The sequence below is a fragment of the Vigna radiata genome, chromosome 11, assembly GCF_000741045.1.
Source record: "Vigna radiata var. radiata cultivar VC1973A chromosome 11, Vradiata_ver6, whole genome shotgun sequence".
In the NCBI taxonomy this organism is placed as follows: domain Eukaryota; kingdom Viridiplantae; phylum Streptophyta; class Magnoliopsida; order Fabales; family Fabaceae; genus Vigna; species Vigna radiata.
The window spans coordinates 6,549,391-6,570,430 of record NC_028361.1 but is presented as its reverse complement, the minus strand read 5'-3'; the positions used below and the strand labels follow the sequence as shown (position 1 = coordinate 6,570,430).

Below are 21,040 nucleotides of genomic sequence, written 5' to 3'. Positions count from 1 at the left end.
CTCATTTTTCAAACACTGTTTTCAAGAAAAATGTAGGAAGATACAGGCACACCTAATTTGTTCTTTTTTCTTTTTCAACAATGTGAATATATCTATTTTTTGGTATAACATACCCAGCATGCTCTGAAACTCTACACTCAAACCAAACATTATGGGATGATTATGATGTGATGAATACGAAGTGTCAACCAACGAATTGATCTTTATCATTAAATGATAATTGACACCACACTTGTATTTCCAAATTTTCTTGTTTTCTCTGTTGGGGTTTCAAATACATTCAAATCAGATAAGGGACCTTTCATGGTGTTTCCTCCACCTCAAAATATATCATTTTCAGAATTTTCTTCTTAAATATTTCAAGTGGCCTTAATTCTATTTGCACATGCATGGAAAAGTTAGTCAAAATGATCATCTCAAGGAGTTACCATTAACAAAGTAAAACCAGTGTTGCTTTATCCATTCCCACTCTTAATTTTTCAATCTCTTCTTTTAAAAGGTCATTGTGTTTAGTGTCACACAAATATCTTTATCAACAATTTTTTTATCAAAATAATATACTTAAATTTAATTTACTTTTAATGTCTAAATTTTATGTAAATATAGTTAATTTTTTACTTGTTACAACAAATTATGGAATAAGTATATTTGCAATTGAAATCGTGTTTGATTTGAGGTAATTTATGTAAGAAGATGATTTGTGAGATTAAGTTTTTGTTCACTTGGGTGAATTTGAAGAGAAAAAATTGAGTGAATTTAAAGGTAATTTTTGTTGTTGTTTATTTGAGTAAATTTAAAAGTAAACGAAAGTAAATTTGAAAACAAAGTTTGTGAAAATTAGTGTAGGATTTAATTTATGTAACAAATTAAAAAAATTTATTTCTAAATCTACTCTCACTTATCTCCAACTCTATTCAAATAAATAACAAAAAGAAATTATCTTCAAATTCTCTCAATTATTCTCTCCCAAATTCACTAAACAGTGTTTTTATAATCATATGTGAGATGCTCGGATTTAAAGAGATTTAATATTAAATTTAAATATTTCTTTTACTTATAGAATCTCAATAATTTTAACTTTTCTACTCTGAGAATGGTTAACATGATTTTCCTGTAATTGATTACAATTACTTATTCGATTCCACGTTTTTGTTTCATTAATAATATAAATAAAATGATAATAATCATAAATAATAATATAATAATATTATTATTAATATTAAATAATAATAAAAGTAATGAAGGGTTGCATAGATTCATTTTAACCAGTCACTTGTCATACTTATTTTATTTTATTTTTTAATCAATTTTAAAAAATTCTACTTATCATATTTTTATTATTATTAATAAATATTATGTTATATTACTTTAATCATTAAAAATATTTCGATAATTTTTATTTTTAATTAATTAAAATATTCTTTATTTATTACACAAGGCAAATTCAACACTAATTTTTACGATATTTATTCTTAAATTCATTCTTAATTATCTTTAAATCCCTTTTAAAAAAATAACATTCATTCAATCTCTCTCACATCTATCATTTGAAGTTAACAGAGCCTTAATAATAAATTATCATTATCATGTATAATCAGAATGTTGAACATTTTTCCCCAAAACAGATGAAGAATGTTTCAAGATTACTTTTGCAATATTTATTTGAAAAGACATGTTTAAAATAATTTATAATTAATTAATTGTATGTATAGTTTATAATTTATTTGCTTATTTAACAAGCCTACAAGATTATTTGTCTAGAACATAATCATTTAATAAATAAATTTATTTTGCTAAATTTCAATCATTTTCAACCATGGTTTAAAATATTGTCTGACCTTATAGTTTATAATTTATCGTTACTATATTTACCTTTAATATTTATATATTTCACATTATCGTTTTCTTTAATATTATACTATTAATTTGTAAAATTTCCCTTTAATATTGCTGTATCTCGCGTGTTTATATATAATTTCAAATTCATTAACTGGTTTAATAATTGATACTGCAAAACAATGTAATAAATATGCTCAACAAGTTTTGCTAAAAGTTATTTTTAAAAAATAAACATTTAATTAGTTTATTAGGTAAATATCAAGAATATAAATGTGTGTGCACGTTTGTGATTAACATGAGTACAAGAAAGTGTGTTAACTTCACATTAAACTCGATTTTTTTTACAATGACAATGAAAGTAATCGTGATATTATTTTTTATTATATTATTCATGTTTGACATTATATAACATGTTTTGAATAATTCAAAACAATTACGGAATCTACAATTGAAATTACACACCCACTTCTAAATTTTACCCAATTACATTTTTCAATTGTTGTTTATACAAACTGACCTAAGTAAAATAGATTTTGTTTACTTTGTCTCTCGCATACTCTTTAGCAGAGGTAATTAAATTTTAGTTTCTGGAAAAATTTTAAATTTTATTTCTTATCTTTAATTATTGAAATATTGGTTTACATATAGATCTATTTTAGATATCGAAACATTAAACCTTATGTTGGAAGGAAAATTTTAAGATTAAGAAATATTCCAAGATAGTTAAACCATTAAAAAATTGCATGTATTCATTCTTTACAATTTAGGCTGACTTAGACTGTATTGTTTGCATCATTTTAGCTTTTATGAGTATCTAAATTCACATTTGGATTTGGAAAAAGTTTTTTTAATAAACAACTTTTTATAAATATTTACGTGGTAGTTCGTGATTAATCTTTTTCAAATATACAACAGTTTATATGGTAGTTCGTGATTAGTCTATTTTAAATACACAATCTCTTATATGGTAATTCGTGATTAGTTTATTTCAAATATACAACCGTTTATGTGGTAATTCGTGATTAGTTTATTTTAAATATACAATTTCTTATGTGATAATTCGTGATTAGTCTTTTTCAAATATATAACTACTTATGTTGTAGTTCGTGATTAATCTATTTCAAATATACAAATTAATAAAATAATAATAGATAGTATATTATTAAAAAATTGTTACTTGTTAAGATATCATGTTCTTTGGATTTTGTACACGCTATTTGGTTCATCAGGCAATAAATTTTACATGAGCTAGACATTTTTTTTTTGGCGATTATATGCAATTATAGTTGTGAAGAATGATAAAAAAAAATATTATTCCTCTGTTTTTACCATTTTACATTTACATAAATCATAATTCTTTACTTTAAATATTATTGGGTTTATTCATCAATAGACGCATGAAAATTGTAACTGTATATTTCTAAGCTCTATGGAGTATATGCAACTGTATATTGGGTTTATTCATCAATAGACGCATGAAAATGATGAGAAAAATATAATATGCTCAAATAACAATCATTGGTCATGCCTCAATTTCTAATAATAATTTCGTAATAAACTCTTGCTTACATGATATATTCTACCATTGTTCTGGGCAACAAAAATGACGAGAAAAAAATGATATGCTCAAATAATAATCATTGATCATGCCTCAATTTCTAATAATACAACTTCATGATAAACTCTTGCTGACATGGTGGGCAACAAGGTCGGAATCCAAAGTACACAACAAACATACAAAAGGACTTGGGTTGTATAAAGCAGCCATAGAAACATGGAACAAAAAGATCAGGATTTACAGAATGCTCGAAGCGTATCATCTAGGGCCTTTCTGTCATAATCCCCTGTGAATACACAATTGCCAAGAGGACCCTTTAGAAGAATAAGCCTGAGCAACCCATCTGCTACCTTCTTATCAACCTGATATACCAAAATAAATTAAGTAAAAAGCTCTCTGATAAGAACAAATTGAATGTTAAAAGAGTAGCTATCATCAGCTCTTACCGCCATGACAGATTTAAACATGTCCACAGTCATTATCTCAGGAGGGGCCGTGGGTAACTTAGACTGTTTTAAAATGTCTCCAACTCGTTTTACAAGAGGTTCATCAATCCAACCAAGGCGATATGACATGTCAACAGCCATTACCTGTGTGCATTCGAATACAGATTCCTCAATATAAACCTCCTTTAGTATTAATCACAAGTATAAGTAAAATTCATGATATTATTTTGTCAAAAAAAAATAAAAAAAATACCGTGCCGGCTGCAACAGCCTCTCCATGAAGCCACTGCCCATAGCCAACCCCATTTTCTATAGCCTAAAATAAGAATGGGAAAGAGAGTTAAAATCAGAGGAAAATACAGAAACAACATTTGATAGGTTTCTGGTAATGAAACCTATAATCTTTCTACACTTTAACACACACAGAACCACCCACAATTACTGAATAACCTCCTCTGTTTATTAAGAACAAGAAAGAATACAAGAATGTAGGAAAGTGAGAGCCTAATCTCCCCCAATCAGACTAAACAGTCTGTTCAAGATACAAGAATGAACAAAAGTATCTTTTCATCTCCCACTCAACTATTTATACAATATATTTACAGATACATTCCCGCCCCTTCCTAACTGTTAAAGCAGTTAGGCCAACTAACTAACAACTGACTACTTATTCACGTCTCTTCCTCCTCACATACACTCTTAACATCCTATCAACATTTTTGGGAATAGATAGTTTAATGTCACGATTGCATAGAAAATAAACATAGTTATGTTTTAACCATTATATTTTAAAATCTATAGTGTGTAAAATTCTTCATGTTCTATCCTTAGTAAAAACTTAAATTCCTTGTTTGAAACAACTGGACTTATCGATTTGGAACATTTTACACCTTCTGAATAGGTAAAATTTTTCCAAAGAACGCGTGTTCATTTATTTATTCTTTTCTCATTATTTTTACAGTTTTGTAATTGCTTATCAACACATTAATTTATAACCCCGGTCATAAATATTGTCAGGAGTGTAAAAAACCTGGTAAAATTTTCACAATTTTACAACCTAAAATAAGATAAATATCAGTCACAGACAGTCACTCACATGACCAAATGTATGACCCAAGTTCAATGTTGCCCTCAGTCCACTTTCCTTCTCATCCAAGGACACAACCTCAGCCTTGTTTTCACAAGATCGCTTTATAGCATATGCCAATGCACTAGGATCTCTGCAGTGGATGACATTAACTCGTAAAAAATGGAATAAAAGAAGGGCACTATGAAAGCAGTTACACAACATTTAGATAAAAGAAATAGACCAAAGCAAGAAGAAAATATGAGACACCAATAAGCTATGACGCACAGGTAATCCAAAAACAGTATAATAAGACTAGTATGAGGAGGTAAGGCCTGGACAACAGTAGTGGGCTGGACTGCACGTTTAAGGAGAGATACATGAAAAACCAGATGGATTCTGCTATGAGCAGGTAGATCCAATTTGTATGCTACTGATCCCATTCGCACCATGATTTTGTAAGGTCCATAGAACCTAGGACTGAGCTTCTCATTACGCCTTCTTGCCAAGGATTTCAATCTATATGGCTGTAACTTTAGATATATCCAATCCCCTATCTGATACTCCACATCTCTCCTGTATTTGTTTGCTTGCACCCTATTCTAATTCTGGGCTTTACACAAATTCAGTTTCAACTCCTGTAATATTGCATCCCGTTCCTGCTGGAGTTGATTAATACTTTCCATGTTTGATGGAATAGTATTACCCTTCATAAGTAATGGAGGATCATGGCCATATAGAGCTTTAAAAGGAGACATTTTTGTAGAAGCACTATAGTTGGTATTAAACCAAAATTCAGCCCATAACAACCATTGTGGCCATTTTCAAGGCTGGGAGCCTGTCATACAGCGTAAATAGGTCTCCAAACAGTGGTTCACCACCTTTGTTTGGCCATCCAATTGAGGGTGGTTCACCAAATAAGGCTTGGCTCTAAAAAAGCAAGGGGTCTACCCTCCTGTAGCAACACAATCCCCAATCCCTTGCTAGATGCATCAGTTTCCAAGGTAAAAGGTTTAGTAAAATCTGGTACTGCTAACACAGGTAGTTGAGAAACAACCCCCTTAAGGGCCTCAAATGCCTACTGCACCTCTACAGACCACAAAAAACCCTCCTTAGTCAGCAACTACGTAAGAGGTTTGGCAATCTTACAATGCCCCTGTACAAATCTTCTATGAAACCTGGTCAATCCCAAGAATCCCTTCAAAGCCTTTGCATCTTTGGGAAACCGGCCAATTCCAAATAACTTCTATATTTTTTGGGTCTGTAGCCACCCCATCCTTCAAGATTATATGACTCAGATACTCCAAACGTGGCTGCCCGAAACTACACTTCTTTTGGTTAAGTTTCAATTTATTCTGTTGTAGCACCTGTAAAACTTGCTTCAGATGTTCCACACGTGTAGCCATAGTGGGACTGTACAACAATGTCATCAACGAAGACAAACACCAACTTCCTTAAAAATGGCTTGAGAATATCATTCATTAATGACTAAAAAGTGACTGGAGCATTAGTCAACCCAAATGGAAAGACTATAAACTCATAATGGCCATCATGAGTTCTAAAAACAGTCTTCTCAACATCAATTTCTTTCATGAGAATCTGATGATATCCCGACTTTTAATCTAGCCTGGAAAACATAGTTGCCCCCGATAACTCATCCAGTAGTTCTTCTATTACATGAATAGGAAACTTGTTGGGAATGATTATCTTATTGAGAGTCTGATAGTCCAGACAGAACTGCTATCCTCCATCTTTCTTTTTGACCAATATGATAGGACTTGAGTAGGGGCTGATGCTGGACCTTATAATTCCAGCTTGTAACATCTCATTAACTAGACTCTCTATTTCATTTGTCTGTTGATGAAAGTACTTGTAGGGCCTAATATCAGGAATGGCAACCCCTTCGTGAAGATGGATTGCATGATCATAATTGCGGCTGGGAGCTAGTCCCAATGGATCCTGAAAAACGTCATCATTCATCTTCAAAGCCTCCAAAATTGCTTTAGGCACATGACTAAAATCTCTCTTTCTCTGGACCCCATTTTGTCAAAAACATGATCCTTCTTGTTTCAATTCATGCAATACCCCCTTTCAGAGAAGACTCTGATTTAGATAGAGTGGGATCACCTACTAAAATTTGCTCCTTTCCATCCTTACCAATGATCAGCCTTAACTTTCCAAAATCAGCCCTGACTTCCCCAAGGCTTGTTAACCAGTCCAGCCCCAGAACAATATCAGCACCACCCACAGTCAAAACAAAAAATTCCTGTTGAATTTTCCGGTCCTATAAATCTAAAATGAACCCATGATGCTTCCCTTGGGATACTTTTTTTCCAGCAAAAAAAGAAAACATATTTTAACATAAATTCCCCAGAAAATTAGCTATTATAACCCATGAGATGTTTCACCTATCATTACAAGCTTCATAATGAAAATGGAATAGAACACAGTACTTAGTTAAAAATTTACCTAGCCAGTAATGCCTGCATATTTTTCTCTTGCCACTCAAAAAACTCTGCATCCCTAATGAGGCCATACTTTATGACCTCAGCAAGCCCTGATGCCAGTTCCCTATCTGGTAATGTATTCAAGGTGTCTGTGTCTATAAGCACACACTGAGGTTGGTAAAAAGCACCGATCAGATTCTTTCCAAGGCGATGATTTATCCCAGTTTTGCCACCAACTGAAGAATCAACCTGGAAACATAATACACAACCCAGTGAACATGGGAATGAGATAACATAGATAGTGGAGATTAGAACCCCATCAACATTAAAGAAATTTCAAGTGCAGCAAAAGACCTGTGCCATCACTGTGGTAGGAATCTGAATAAAATTAACACCACGTAGGAATGCAGAGGCAGCAAAGCCACACATATCACCAATAACACCACCACCAAGGGCAACAAATGTACACCGTCGGTCAAGTCGTGACTCAATGGCCTTGTCAAAGACTTTCATAAGAGTATCCTATCAGTTGAACACAAAAACATTTCTTATGCAATTACCAAAATTGGCAAGAAACACCACAGCCAATTCTTACGCACGAGACTTACCATGTCCTTGTACTGCTCACCATCAGGTAAAATTACACTCTCCACAGAAACATTTGGGTTTCCCCTTGTCAAAGCATCAACAACCTTGTCTAGATAAAGTGGTGCAACCGTTTTGTTGGTTACAACTAGGACCCTCTTTCCATGCACATGCCTAATACAACAGTGGGAAAAGAACACTTCAGAATATATTAAACAAGAAAAAAAATCCACGTCTTATTCGACACTTCAAGGTTTAATTAGCCATTTCATCCTTCTACTTTGTCTCACCTTTACATTTTAGTATTCTGGAGGTGTAAGACCATCACAACATAACGGTATAAACACTAAAACATAAACTAATAGTTGATATAGAGAAATGGAAAAGTAAAGGAAAAAAATGATTAAATAGACCGAAGACCGAACTTTCATTGTTGGAAGTAAGACACAACACAATATATTACACATTGCACAATGAATTGAAAATTGAGAAAGTGAAAAACAAAACACACACACACACACACGTATTGGAAATTCTTCAGGAAAAATTAAACAGAAAGTGAATTGACTAAGGAAGTATTACAATTACCTCTGAAGATAGTCGGGTTGGTCTAGTAACCCGGACCCGATGTAAATGGGATAGCTCCGATTACCCAAATCAACTTCGACGGTGGTGGGAAGGGTGGATTCGGATTTGGCAGCGGAGGGATCCATGACTCGAGACGAGGTGGCGCATATCCTTGAGTAGCGAGCGGTGGAAACAGAGTGTGAAGGAAAATTATTAGATTTGAAGCGCAAATGGTTGTTCTTGCTGGTGGAATAGAAGAAGAAAGAGGGTTTAGAGATTGGAATTTGCTGTTTGGTGCGGAGAGAAAGAGAGAAATTGGTGGCTGCTGAAGCCATTTGGGAATGAGGAATTGAATGGGTTGGTGAGTGAAGAAGACAACAACAATAACATGTTTTCTCTTCAATACAAACACCATTTCAGGGGTAGGTGAAACTTTTTCAAGTGCATGTTTGGTAGAGATCAAAATAAAGTATATTGTTTTTTTTTTAAATTAATTAAGCCAAAAACTTCTTAAATCATAATAATTAATTTTTCATAATGCATTTATTAGTCAGCTTATTTTGCTAAAGATAAATGTGCTATATCTATTTAAATTTTCGTTTTGTGAAAAAGTATTACAAATTATGTGAAATTATTTTTAAAAATTATTTAATTCTTTAAAAATAAAAGAACTATTCAATTATTTATTTTATTAAATAAATAAATTATTCTTTTTGTTTATTAAAAGGTAAAACTGTCCATAGTCACAAAGGATATTATAAAGTTTTGGATATAAGTTATTAATTTAGACTTACTAATTTTATACCATAAACATTTTAATAAATTGTAACTTCAGTCAAAAAAAATATGAAATGGATAATCTAAAATATTTTTTTATAACTAAAAGTAATCAACAAGCGTTTACTTTGCCAAACCTTGATTAAAATTTGTTCTTAGGCAGACTAGGTTGTTCTCAGTATTCTCTGTTCTTCTTCCCCTGTTTCAAGGATTAAAATTGTGTAATCTCATCGAAGGATCAATCTTCTCTGGAGAGATCTGGTTTTTTCAAGGTAAATTTTCCTTCTCTCCTCTGCTTTAGGGTTTTCAAAAAGGTTTAACAAAATTCAATAACAGAATCTACAATTGAATCGCAACATAAAAGGCCTAAACTGAGATACATCTGTTTTTCTGATTCTGAATGAAATAAATTTTATACCTTTACCCTTTTATGCTGTTTGGCAAGCTTGCTATCGCACAGTGGATCGTACTTATTTTTGGGTCTTCTAGGATTTGTGTGTCCTCCTCTTACCAAAATGTGTGCTTACAATGCTGCCCATTTCATCAGTACAAACCATTCTCAATCGTAATTGGGCTGGTTATTTATTTTCTTTATTATGCATTTTTAATTATTGCTAGTCATATTCAACTAGAATCTTAAGCCCAGAAGATATAATTCACAATTTGCTTGGAATTGTGTCAAAGACCCACATTCCCGCTAAAATTACAGTGTGTTTATTGCATTGCATCGGGTTACATGAATCTCATAAATTCAATGTCAAAACAATGAAAGAATCTTCTTCTATTTGCTACAGAATTGACTCGTGTCCTTTGCTTGAGGAGGGAAATCAAATGGGAGCAATGTGTGGCGTATAATTGGATGTGCTTTCTTGCAGTGTGAATGCAGTTCTAAATACCTACTCACTCTTGTTATGTGTACTGTGCTGTCACTTTATCAAACACTTATGTACAGTAAACTATAGATGGCAGGCCAATTTACGAGATCAAGAAGACTAGAAACTCAGCAGCAGGAACAGTCGAGGGCTAGGTGGACAACATCACTTACTAAGATACTTGCCACACTGATGGTTGACCAAGTACATAAAGGGAATAAACATAACAATTTATTCAATAAGAAAGCATGGAAATATATTTGTGATGAGTTTTACAGCAAAACAGGTCTGAAATGGGACAAGGAACAGCTCAAAAACCGATATTCCGTCTTGAGGCGGCAGTATTCTATTGTAAAGTCCATTCTTGATCAAAGTGACTTTAGTTGGGATGAATCCACAGGATCTATAACAGCTAATGATGAAATTTGGGCGGAATACATCAAGGTATTTTCCTTCATCTTTTGTTTTGTTATTGACAAACATCAAAATATGGTGGTGCTGCTAAAAGAAGAAACTTTGAACATATGGTCATTCTGTATACTGTTTTGTTTAAAGAAAGGGAGTAGAGGGGTGAGATTTATTGTATGGTCTAGGACCATGTGCCATGGTTTTGATCAATCTTCATGTGACACATTTGAGTTTTATTAATTCTTTCGTAAATTGAAAAGCTTGGCTGCATGTTATAGAGAGATCGGCTGAGACTTTGGATACGTGGTGGTTTTAAACTATAGAGTAATTTCTCGTGGAGGAACAACTTTTTTGATTAATAAGAGAAGGAGAGGGAAACTAAAATAATTTACTATTATGACGGTTCAAAATGGATGGAAAGTTCTTTGAATTGAGACAAACACACTACTCACTATTAGATCCTTTTCTGATAGCTCAATTGTTCCATGGAGGCTAAGAAACAGATGGAACAATGCTTTAGAGTATATTAAGAATATGCGTTTCAGACTTTTGCACAACTTTAGGAAGGGAAATATGTTTGCTGATAAACTAGCTAATTATGGTGTACCTCCGTGTATTGCGTATTACTTTTGTTGTGATAGATGCAGTCTTCCACATTTTATATTTTTTTAGTGGGTTTTGGTTTGGTCCCCTACTTTTGTATTTCTTCCTTTTTTAATGCAATAGCATTCTTTTCTTTGATTAAAAAGAAGTACTCTCATGGTAGATAAATAAAGTAATTAATCTCAAGTATTCACCAAGGTGGTTTAGCTCAATTGGTTGAGTAGTGTGAGTTCCTGTAAACCTCTTGGTATTCAAATTTCTATGGATAGAAAAGAACTGTAACTCAAATGTTCATGTTAAGGATAATTTAATTAGCATGGTTTATAAACATTAGAGGGGAGACAAAAACAAAGAGGTGAGGGGATTTTCCTTCTCTTATCCCTTCCAGTTATTTGAACCAAACAAGCTCTTAAATGAGTTTCAACATTCAATAATGCTTTGTATGAAAAATCTGTTTCCGTTTTTCTTTTCCTACCAAGGTGAAGATAGAGTTTTGTATGGATAGCTCATCTGAGATTAATTTAAAATTCTCCGAAAGTTTGATTTTCATTGTAATGATAAAATATGGAATAAGTAATGTTAACAACTTGAAAATGTTGTGGCATGATTTCTCTCTCAATTGAAACCCTGTTGCTTTTTTATGAATGCTAACAATGCATTCTTTATTGTGGGGTGAAATATTAAAATCCATGTGGAATTTGCAAATCATGTTTGGTTTGGGATTATTTTGGTGAAAATACATTTTTTTTTGTTTAAAACCCTTAGAAAACTAGAAAAAAAAATGGTTTTCTAAAATAAGTTTAACTAAATACACAATAATAGAAAATGAGGCTAACTTGGATTTGATGAGGATGTTTAATAGAATGTGTTTGTATTGCCATCATTTTTTGTAGTTTCTATTATAGCCTGCAGCATCTTTTCTCTGGATAGAGGTTCCATTGAACACAGGCGTGTGTTCTATAAAATAATATTTGATTAACTCTTAGAGATTTCAGAAACATCCAGATGCTGAGATTGTCAAAACCGGTGGTTGCCCAATCTTTAAAGAACTTTGCACAATATTCTCTGAGCCAGCAACCAATGGCAAACATGAATATGTAGCTGCATCTGAGGGTGAACATACTTCTGTAACTCCTTGTCTAGAGCCATTGAACACACACCATGAAGAATCCTCATCAGAATCCCAGGACGAGGAGGATGCTAATGATCCTCAAACAGTTCAACCTACTACACCTACTGGAATTTCTAAGCGCAAAAGAGGGCGTAAAGGAATTGATGAAGCTATTGCAGATGCCATATTTGAGATGGCGTCTGCTTCAAAGATGAGGGCAGCTGCCATAGAGCAACAAATTGCTAGATTTAGCATGGCTGACTGTATTAGGGACTTAGATCTGATGCAAGGTGTTGATCAACATCTATATTTTGCTGCTGTTGATCTGTTCAACAAACCTAATGCTAGGGAGATATTTTTGTCCCTCAAAAAGGATAAACGTTTAACTTGGTTGCGTGGTAAGTGTTCTATTGCATCCAATTTATCTTGTGCAGAATGAAAAAAGAGAAAAAAAAAAAAAAAATCTCTTTTGGTCAGAGTTTGATCCGTTTCTGTTAAATTATTCGCAAGCTTTGACTATATAGTCTCATTCATACCGCTACTTCCGGAATTGTTAATGTTAAACCAGTATTAATGTTTGCACGACACCTATGATGTTTTCAAAACTTTTAAATTGGACCATTGAGCTTGAAAAAAGTTGTTTAATTATTTCCTTTCCAAAACCAAAGTTAAAAGGTTAAATTGGTAATCATCAAAGGAATCTTAAACATATTATCACTTGTTTATTAGGAGTATTTTAGTAAAAAAAAATTCCCTAAAATACAGGAAAAGTGTAATTTGATCAGATTTTTTAAAAAATAAGTAATATGCCAATAAATCTTGTAAGAATTTATTGACGTATATTTCTCATCTACAAGTCTTTTTACAAATTATAACTTTATTTTTGAAATTGGAGTTTGTATAAGTTAGGAAATATAATAATTAAAAAAGTATTTTATATATCAAGTCTCATCAAAAATCATGTAAAAGTTTAGATGAGTGTGCTAAGATATCTTACATTTTTAGAACAGATTTTATCTTGGAGAATTGATTTTGATGGTTTCTTAATAGTTTGATGTAGTACAATTTTTAATGTATGTCACCAAAGCCACAGTATCAGGTGAACAACATATATTAAGCACAGTTCAGATGAAATCTGACAAGCGCAGAACTAACTACCACATCCACTAACAAACGGAACATTACATTCAGCATTTCCAAAATATAATTATTAAAAACCCCTTATGAAAATAATTCAAATTTTCGGTGATTCCAATGTAGAAGGATTCCATGAGAAGGAGAAAAAACAATTTAAGTGTTTTATACTATAGAGTTTAGTCTGCAGTCCTCGTACCAAATTAAATTCAATTCCGCACATAATTATTGCAGGAAACGTGACAGGAGCAGTGATTCTGTTTTTTTGTTGAATGCGTAGACAAGACACTTTCCCAAAGTTAAGAAGAAGAATCAAACCTTAAAAAAAAAGGTACAACTTGGCAACAAAATTCTGAGTGTTCAAATCATCAATTTTTCTGGACTATATATTATCATATTAACAGTACACAATGAAACCAAGTAAAACCCTTCGTAATAAATGCTTGCGGAAAGAGGAATCTACACCAAAGTATGAGGTATGATGATTCATGATATCAGCTGGTGTAAACGCAATGTGATGATACGGGCAAGGGTGATAATCACATTCATCTGTACACGACATATGAACTAGAATTCTCCTACGGCAATATTCTCTTCACGTCATGCTCCTGTTCAGCAACTTTGGCTTTGTTGTATACAGACTCAAAAACCTCCATGCACACACTTGAAAACCCCACAATCCCTTGAAACACATGCGGGCAACCCATTTGCAAGTTGTTCAGCGTCATTGCCCTAGTTACACTCACTGCCTTCTCGTATTTGTTCTTCTCTTCTTCTGCCTTTGCTCTCAAAGCTTCCACCTTGGCACGCTTCTCGCTCACCGAGTCCTTGTTTCGCATGGAACCAGAGGATTCTGGCATGGAGTATGGACCATACTTGCACTCCAAAGACCGAAGCTGAACCACCTTCTTCTCAAGCTCTTTGAACGCACAATCTGACTTCTTCTTTTGTTTATACTCCTCTGCCTGTTGCTCTACTATGGCATGAATAACCGTTAACAAGCTTTTTATTCCTTCGGATGCTACATTGTCTGGGATGCGATCAACAGCAAGGTGCCATTCTTCACAGAGGGAGTATATCTTTGACTCCTCCGGGGTTCTGCTTAGAGGGTTTTTGCTGAACTGGAAAAGGGTGAGCCTTAGCCAACCTGTGAGGGATTGGATGTAATCGCGGTGAGCCTTGAAGAGATTGCAGAAAGATTGGTGCCATTGCTGTACTTCAAGCTCCAGCTGAAGAGTTGATTGCCTGTGAATCTCAGAAGTGGGGTTGTTTGATGGTACGGTGTTGAGGTACTCTAGCTGCTGAACTATGTGCTTTTGAACTTGATGACACTCGTACATGCTTCTCCACATGCACATTAATCTGCCAACATAACAAACACAATGCTGAGAAAGGCTTCTTATTCTGATAAACTTCACTAGTAACAATCATAGGCGAAGATAATTTTAGTTTCTACAGCAATTAAAAAGAGACTTTCTATAAAAATGAAGTATATACTTTTTTCTCAAATACATGTTTTTGATTGTTGAATGCTGCATTGTAATGTCAGTTATGTCACTGTTGATAGAAATCCTAGCAGGCAGGGATGGTGCAACACATTCTGTTGGCAAATCAGAAGCAACAGTGTTTGTGCCAGGACAACAACCATTCAGGAATGAAAGCAAACAAAATGGCGATGGATGATTTGTATTTTGGATCGTTTGACAAGGGTCAACAGTTTTGCCAGTTCCCAGCAGAGAGTATACCTAAATTTCAACCTATCTCAAATTTGTGTTGTTTGTACAAGTTGCCAAAGTAAAAAGGATATCATGATTAATAAACAAAAAACCCAGAAGAATCATTATGCGGGACCATAACATCCCATCCAGTGGTACATAATCATTCCAATTGAAAGTCATGTGAGAAATTATATGGTACAAAGTACGCCACAATAATGTCTAGTCCAAGATATGTATAGGGGGTTTTGGAAGCGATAAGCACCGATCCAAAGGAAACACCCAGGATAAAAAATGAGATTTTGGGTCGTACGAATTGTACTCCTCTCAGTCAAGGGCAAAACTACATCAGTGAAAACTATAAAGCAGTCAAAAGCAATATTTTCTACTGTCACTGATGCTACGCCTACGTATGTATATATTCTGACTCAATTTGTACCTTAATCCCTTGAAGGAAAAGGGTGCTCCCACGGCTAATGCATGCCTCTTCGCTTTTCCCATTCCCACCGGCAAGCCAACACCCCAAAAGGGTCCCTCCCAACAAAACAAAAATGCTTCCCTTGCTTTAAGATTCAGTATCTTATTTGCTACTATGCTACTGTTTTTTACTATTGCAGGATAGCTTTTTCCTTTAGCTCGTAACCAATCCATTTGTGACACGAAGTTATGCATAAAAATAAAGAGGATTCTCAAATGAGAGACTTACCCTTTGACAAGCTCAATGAGTTGAGGGTACAGCTCCACCTCCCTCAGTTTGATTATTTCAGCAGATGTACTATCAATGGCTTGAGAAGCCACCATCATTTGTGATTCTAACTTCTCCACTTCTTTCTTTGTCTTCTCTGCCTTCACATAGTCAGCTCTCTTCATCTCCACCTTCCTTAGCAGTGCCAGCTTCTTCTCATGCTCCATCTTTATAGTCTTAGCATTCTTTAACCAACCAAAGCAAATATGAAAAAAGTTAAACAACGATTAATGGGAATTGTCAAATTATCTATGAATCTGATGAAAAAGTCGGATTCCTCCTCGAGTGATTTGGAGGGACTACAAAGGGGAGAGAAGGAAAATGAAATATTGAAGAATAACCAAGCACATGAACACATGACCACTAGTGGAAAACCATAGCATCAATAGAATATTAGTTGTAAAGAACAAGATTTCTTCACCAGACCCGCATCAAATCTTATGTCCACAAAAGAGAAATAACCTATAACCTATAACCTTTCCCTTTTCTTTTTCTTTTATTATTACCATCAAAGTGGAAGCTAAGCAAAAAAGTAACACACCTTGACCTCTTGATACAACTTCTTCTCCCATGCGTATAGCCTCTCCACAGTGGACCCGTGCCCAACACTTCCACCTCCATTAGCCCCAAAAGTACCAACAGAAACGGGAGTTCCCTCAGTCAGTTTTCCAAACCCATTCAGCTTCGGACTCGAACCCCAAGTCCACAAGGACGGACTCAAATTCCACCCATAGCTGTGCACTTTACCTACCACAACCAAGTGAAAGCATAACCCTTCAGAATCCAAAATGCTGAAGAAAAACAAAACCTTGAACTACATAGAGAAGTCAAACTAAAGCCATAAACAAAGGGGTTAATTCAACATGCAAGGGGTTCATTTCCAGTTACCACAAGCAAATCTCAAGAGATTCACACTCCAGAAAAGGAGTTAACACTTAAGACTCCTAAAATTGTCACATGCAATGATGAAAATGTGGCTTACACGCTTTACTGTTATCAGAAAATCCAGAGTTTGAAACTTCAAGGATCAAAGAAACATGAGAACCAGCATCAGCAGCTTTGAGAAAATAATCATCGAGCTCTTTGATAACTTCAACAAGATCCTTGGTACTATTCCTTGAAACAACCATTGCAAGCTCACTAGGTGTCTCCTTGGAAAACCCGCTCACCACTGACGGTGGAGCCGTCACACTCGCCGCCGCCATCACTACCACTTCTGATCCGGTGGTTGTTGTAGCCTCCCACTCCTCCTCCGTCACCGACCGGGAAGCCATCGCCGGCGCAGCCGGCATAAACGGGTCCCAGAAGTCCCAGGCGGAGGAAGGCACCGGGGGAGGCGGTGGAGGCGGCGGGGGAAGAGCCGGGGAGGAGGTAGAGTCCGAAGTCCAAGTGTAAGAGCTCAGACTCATCGGCGGCGGAGGAGGTGGCGGCGGCATCGGGGTGGGAGTTCGCGGAGGCGGCGGCGGGAGAATGGGCTGAGGGCGCGGCGGAAGGTGGTGATGGTGATGGTTGAGGTGGTGGAGAACCGTGGTTTCAGCATTTGCGAACTGAAAGAGTGCTGAACCAGTGGCACGAAGCGAACGAATGTACATAGCATGTGCCGCAGAAAAAGCATGTCTGGCTTGCACGAACTGCTTCATGTAACGCTTCCTGGATTTGCAACGCGACACCGTTTCTTCCCTCTCTATCCTCGACTGGCAGCAACCCATCTCCTCCTTTTGCTCTCCAGTGAAGGGAATGAGTAAAGGTTGGTTTCTGTGTGCTGAAAAATTTGGGGTGGTGGTGGTGCTTCTGCAAAAGTTGGCTATTTTAATGCCTGCAACTCTGCCTTTGGGTGGGAAGTGCCAAAGGTACTTTATTTTTGGGTCAAAACTAAAGAACCTCCATTTAAAGGCATTCCTCTCTCGGACACTTGAACTTCCTTCAGAATCTAAAGTAGAGAAGAGAGATAATGCAGTTTAGGAATGTGCTTGTGTTCAGGATGCTGCATTCCGTTTTCTCTCTCTATACTATAGTGGGGTGGAGGAGGAGCAACAATGGACAGAAAGAGAAGTAGCACACACAGACAAAGGCGTTGGGCAGAGAGCCTGTGATTAAAATAAAAAATAATGGTAAATTCATTAATATTTACATTTTACAGGATAAAATAATCATAAAAAATTAACTTTAATACTTAGAAGAAAAAAATCATAAAATATTATTTTTTTAAAAAAAACAATAAATTTTGTTTGGTTTTTGAATTTTGGTGGACCAAAATGTCCCCTCCTATTGCCTATGGGGTAAATTTTCTTTTCACTTTCATAATAACATAACATGAAGTAACATGCATGATGCACAGCACGACATACCAAAGGGCCACATGCATGATCAGATCAGATGGACTTCTGGGATATCCTTCAACAATTTTAAACTCCAGAGTACTGATATACCAACACTACTTCTACCAATATTTTATAAGATAATCTAGTTAAAGAAAAAGTTTTATATTTTAAAATCAATAAATAAACAAGTTCAAAGTATAGAAGTGTATCAGTAACATTTATATTAGATCGAAAAGTCATTTTAGTAAATATAATATACTTGTGTATTTTAACGTATATTCCTTTCATTGAAATATGAAGAATGATTTTAGTAAGGAAATTAATCTTATTGGTTGTTAGAAATGAATGTTCTGGTTGTGAAGGAAACAAAACAAATTCTTTTTCTCTACCTGCAGCAAAGTAATCCCTTCCTTGGAATGGCAGCATCAGCTTCTTGTTCATCAGGTTCATATAAAAACCCTTCACATGCAAAAGCCATTCTGCACTTTGCACCTTCCATTTCATAATCCTCTCTCTGAAGTTTATCTCGACGGTGCAATGGCAAAGGCTATAGCTGATGCTGAGTATGTGAAGGAAATTGAGAAGGCTCGTCGTGACCTTCGCGCTCTTATCTCCAGTAGAAACTGTGCTCCTCTCATGCTTCGATTAGCGTATGTTACTTATAATTTGTAGCTACTTTGATTTCTTTATCTCCGTTGTATATTTCATACAGCAAACTTTTCACTAACTTTTATATCTTATTTGCAGGTGGCATGATGCTGGTACCTATGATGTTAAGACAAGAACAGGAGGCCCCAATGGTTCTATCAGGAATGCACGAGAGTTGAATCACGCAGCAAACAAAGGGCTGGAAACAGCAGTTCTGTTCTGTGGTGAGTCATCTGAAATTACTTTCTTTTTTTCTATCACTTTGTAGTTCTCACTGCTTTTGGTTTTTTTGTACAACAGAGGACGTGAAGGCCAAACATCCAAAAGTTTCATATGCTGACCTTTACCAGGTTACAATTTTAGTTTTGGCATGTAGTTTCACTCATAAAAAGCACATTTTTTTAGCATATTTGTAACACATTAATATCAGTTAAGTAAAAAATCATAAGAATTCTGTATGTTCTCACATGTAACAGATTAATTGACTTGCATGCATTGGATTATTTTGTATTTCAGCTAGCTGGTGTTGTTGCAGTAGAGATCACCGGGGGACCAACTATTGACTTTGTTCCAGGAAGAAAAGTATGCATATAATTCACCTTGTTTAGTCTCATGCATGTGTTTCGATTTTCTATTTACTGTACAACATGCTACTTTCTTTACTAGGATTCATTGGAATCTCCAGCAGAAGGCCGTCTTCCAGATGCCAAACAAGGTAAATCACTGTGTTGTTTATTTTTTCTGTCATGTAGAAAGATAAAAATATGTCAAATGATGTCTCCATGCATGTTTATATTCTATTATCATGTGGAAAGTAAAAACATTCATTAATTAATGCACTTGGTCTTCTTTGTAGCAATTGTATATTTTAGGTATTGTAGAGTGAATTTTGAGTTCTAGTTATTGAGAATATATATGGAAGATTTTCAGGTGCATCGCATTTAAGGGAAATCTTCTATCGCATGGGGCTAAGTGACAGAGACATAGTGGCTCTATCTGGAGGTCACACTTTGGTAAAAACTATGTTACATATATATATCCAAGAGTTCTTTAATTAGTGAATAGTTAAAGTGTAAATTTAATCTTTTTCTTTACTATTTTTAACTGATAAGGGAAAGGCACATAGAGATCGTTCTGACTTTGAAGGGCAGTGGACAAAGGACCCTTTCAAATTTGATAACTCATATTTTGTGTAAGATGTTACTAGCATGATCTACTGATATATTTATTTACTGCTAATTTATTAAAAATGTAAAATAAAAAAAAAAAGTTGAAATTGCTGATACATAACTCTTACAGAGAATTACTGAAAGGGGAATCAAAAGATTTATTGAAACTTCCAACAGACAAGGCTCTAGTTGAGGATCCTATGTTTCGGAAGTATGTTGAACTGTATGCAAAGGTAACAGACAGATCAAAGAGTTGGAAATTAAGATATTAGTGTCATTATACAGAGTGAAATTTTGCTAAAAAAATGGTTTTGAATTGTACTAGGATGAGGATGCCTTTTTCAAAGATTATGCTACCTCACACAAAAAACTCTCAGAGCTTGGCTTCATTTTGAAGAATCATCGTTCCATATTGGCCACGGGAGTTATAGGATTTGGTATTGCCTTAACTGCAGTGATCTTGGGTTACTTACATGAACTGAACAAAAGAACCAATTGAAGAATACTATATAAACTTAAATTAATGTTTGATATAGTCCCCTGTACAGGACACTTGGCTGGTTTTCGTATGTCTCAAAAATAAAAATGTTTGTGTTGTATTGAGAAGCGTGTGCTGTAATGTTATAACTAAACTATAAGGGCAATGGTACAATGACACGCCTACGTGGCAAAAACATTCAAATGACACACTATTTTTCACATTTTTCTTCCAAAATTACCCTTTTATCTTCAATAAAGGTTAAAAAGAAGTGGACCCTACCGTGTCAAATGAATGTTTTTTCAAAAGATATTTTGACACACACTTTTGAAAAAACATTCATTTGACACGGTAGGGTCCACTTCTTTTTAACCTTTATTGAAGATAAAAGGGTAATTTTGGAAGAAAAATGTGAAAAATAGTGTGTCATTTGAATGTTTTTGCCACGTAGGCGTGTCATTGTACCATTGCCCAACTATAAATTTGGTATTGAAGAGTCATATACATACATATATATATATATATATATATATATATATATATATATATAT

The 21,040-nt window shown here is 34.7% G+C and overlaps 4 protein-coding genes across 6 annotated transcripts; 2 read left to right on the top strand and 2 right to left on the bottom strand.

The window, feature by feature from the left end:
* Positions 1-3,361: 3,361 nt before the first annotated feature.
* LOC106777516 (3-dehydroquinate synthase, chloroplastic) lies at positions 3,362-8,932 on the bottom strand. Its single transcript, XM_014665093.2, has 8 exons — positions 8,530-8,932; positions 7,965-8,115; positions 7,711-7,878; positions 7,379-7,605; positions 4,940-5,063; positions 4,097-4,159; positions 3,844-3,987; positions 3,362-3,759 (listed from the first exon to the last, which is right to left on the bottom strand). Exons 1-8 carry the CDS (start codon positions 8,841-8,843, stop codon positions 3,628-3,630), a joined length of 1,323 nt encoding a protein of 440 aa, XP_014520579.1. The 5' UTR covers positions 8,844-8,932; the 3' UTR covers positions 3,362-3,627.
* Positions 8,933-9,417: 485 nt separating this feature from the next.
* LOC106776682 (L10-interacting MYB domain-containing protein) lies at positions 9,418-12,851 on the top strand. Of its 3 annotated transcripts, none has more exons than XM_022787552.1 (3): positions 9,418-9,557; positions 10,248-10,601; positions 12,155-12,851. In XM_022787552.1, exons 2-3 carry the CDS (start codon positions 10,248-10,250, stop codon positions 12,716-12,718), a joined length of 918 nt encoding a protein of 305 aa, XP_022643273.1. In that variant the 5' UTR covers positions 9,418-9,557; the 3' UTR covers positions 12,719-12,851. The 3 variants fall into 3 exon arrangements, with proteins under 3 accessions (XP_022643273.1, XP_014519647.1, XP_022643274.1); XM_014664161.2 differs by having other exon boundaries at positions 10,080-10,601; positions 12,155-12,849; XM_022787553.1 differs by having other exon boundaries at positions 10,080-10,601; positions 12,164-12,846.
* Positions 12,852-13,767: 916 nt separating this feature from the next.
* On the bottom strand, positions 13,768-17,582 carry LOC106777515 (nitrate regulatory gene2 protein). Its single transcript, XM_014665092.2, has 4 exons — positions 16,856-17,582; positions 16,415-16,620; positions 15,835-16,058; positions 13,768-14,775 (listed from the first exon to the last, which is right to left on the bottom strand). Exons 1-4 carry the CDS (start codon positions 17,580-17,582, stop codon positions 13,992-13,994), a joined length of 1,941 nt encoding a protein of 646 aa, XP_014520578.1. The 3' UTR covers positions 13,768-13,991.
* A 1,087-nt stretch (positions 17,583-18,669) lies between these two features.
* On the top strand, positions 18,670-20,793 carry LOC106776989 (L-ascorbate peroxidase 3). The gene is made up of 9 exons (XM_014664478.2): positions 18,670-18,844; positions 18,942-19,066; positions 19,143-19,192; positions 19,359-19,424; positions 19,509-19,557; positions 19,773-19,855; positions 19,955-20,034; positions 20,142-20,244; positions 20,337-20,793. The coding sequence occupies exons 1-9, from the start codon at positions 18,732-18,734 to the stop codon at positions 20,508-20,510; spliced, it is 843 nt and encodes a 280-aa protein (XP_014519964.1). The 5' UTR covers positions 18,670-18,731; the 3' UTR covers positions 20,511-20,793.
* Positions 20,794-21,040: the final 247 nt, after the last annotated feature.

Bases quoted from the DNA above. Each gene is read 5' to 3' on its own strand.
- LOC106777516 (XM_014665093.2), bottom strand. From the start codon at position 8,843: ATGGCTTCAGCAGCCACCAATTTCTCTCTTTCTCTCCGCACCAAACAG. The intron at 7,879-7,964 runs GTAAGTCTCGTG...TTCAACTGATAG, and splicing joins GTGAGCAGTACAAGGACATG to GATACTCTTATGAAAGTCTT. The intron at 3,988-4,096 runs GTATTTTTTTTA...GAATGCACACAG, and splicing joins AGGCTGTTGCAGCCGGCACG to GTAATGGCTGTTGACATGTC.
- LOC106776682 (XM_022787552.1), top strand. From the start codon at position 10,248: ATGGCAGGCCAATTTACGAGATCAAGAAGACTAGAAACTCAGCAGCAG. The intron at 10,602-12,154 runs GTATTTTCCTTC...ATTAACTCTTAG, and splicing joins TTTGGGCGGAATACATCAAG to AGATTTCAGAAACATCCAGA.
- LOC106777515 (XM_014665092.2), bottom strand. From the start codon at position 17,582: ATGGGTTGCTGCCAGTCGAGGATAGAGAGGGAAGAAACGGTGTCGCGT. The intron at 16,621-16,855 runs GTAAGCCACATT...TGGTTGTGGTAG, and splicing joins TTCTGATAACAGTAAAGCGT to GTAAAGTGCACAGCTATGGG. The intron at 14,776-15,834 runs GTAAGTCTCTCA...TTATGTTGGCAG, and splicing joins CTCATTGAGCTTGTCAAAGG to ATTAATGTGCATGTGGAGAA.
- LOC106776989 (XM_014664478.2), top strand. From the start codon at position 18,732: ATGGCAAAGGCTATAGCTGATGCTGAGTATGTGAAGGAAATTGAGAAG. The intron at 19,425-19,508 runs GTATGCATATAA...TTTCTTTACTAG, and splicing joins ACTTTGTTCCAGGAAGAAAA to GATTCATTGGAATCTCCAGC. The intron at 19,558-19,772 runs GTAAATCACTGT...GAAGATTTTCAG, and splicing joins TCTTCCAGATGCCAAACAAG to GTGCATCGCATTTAAGGGAA.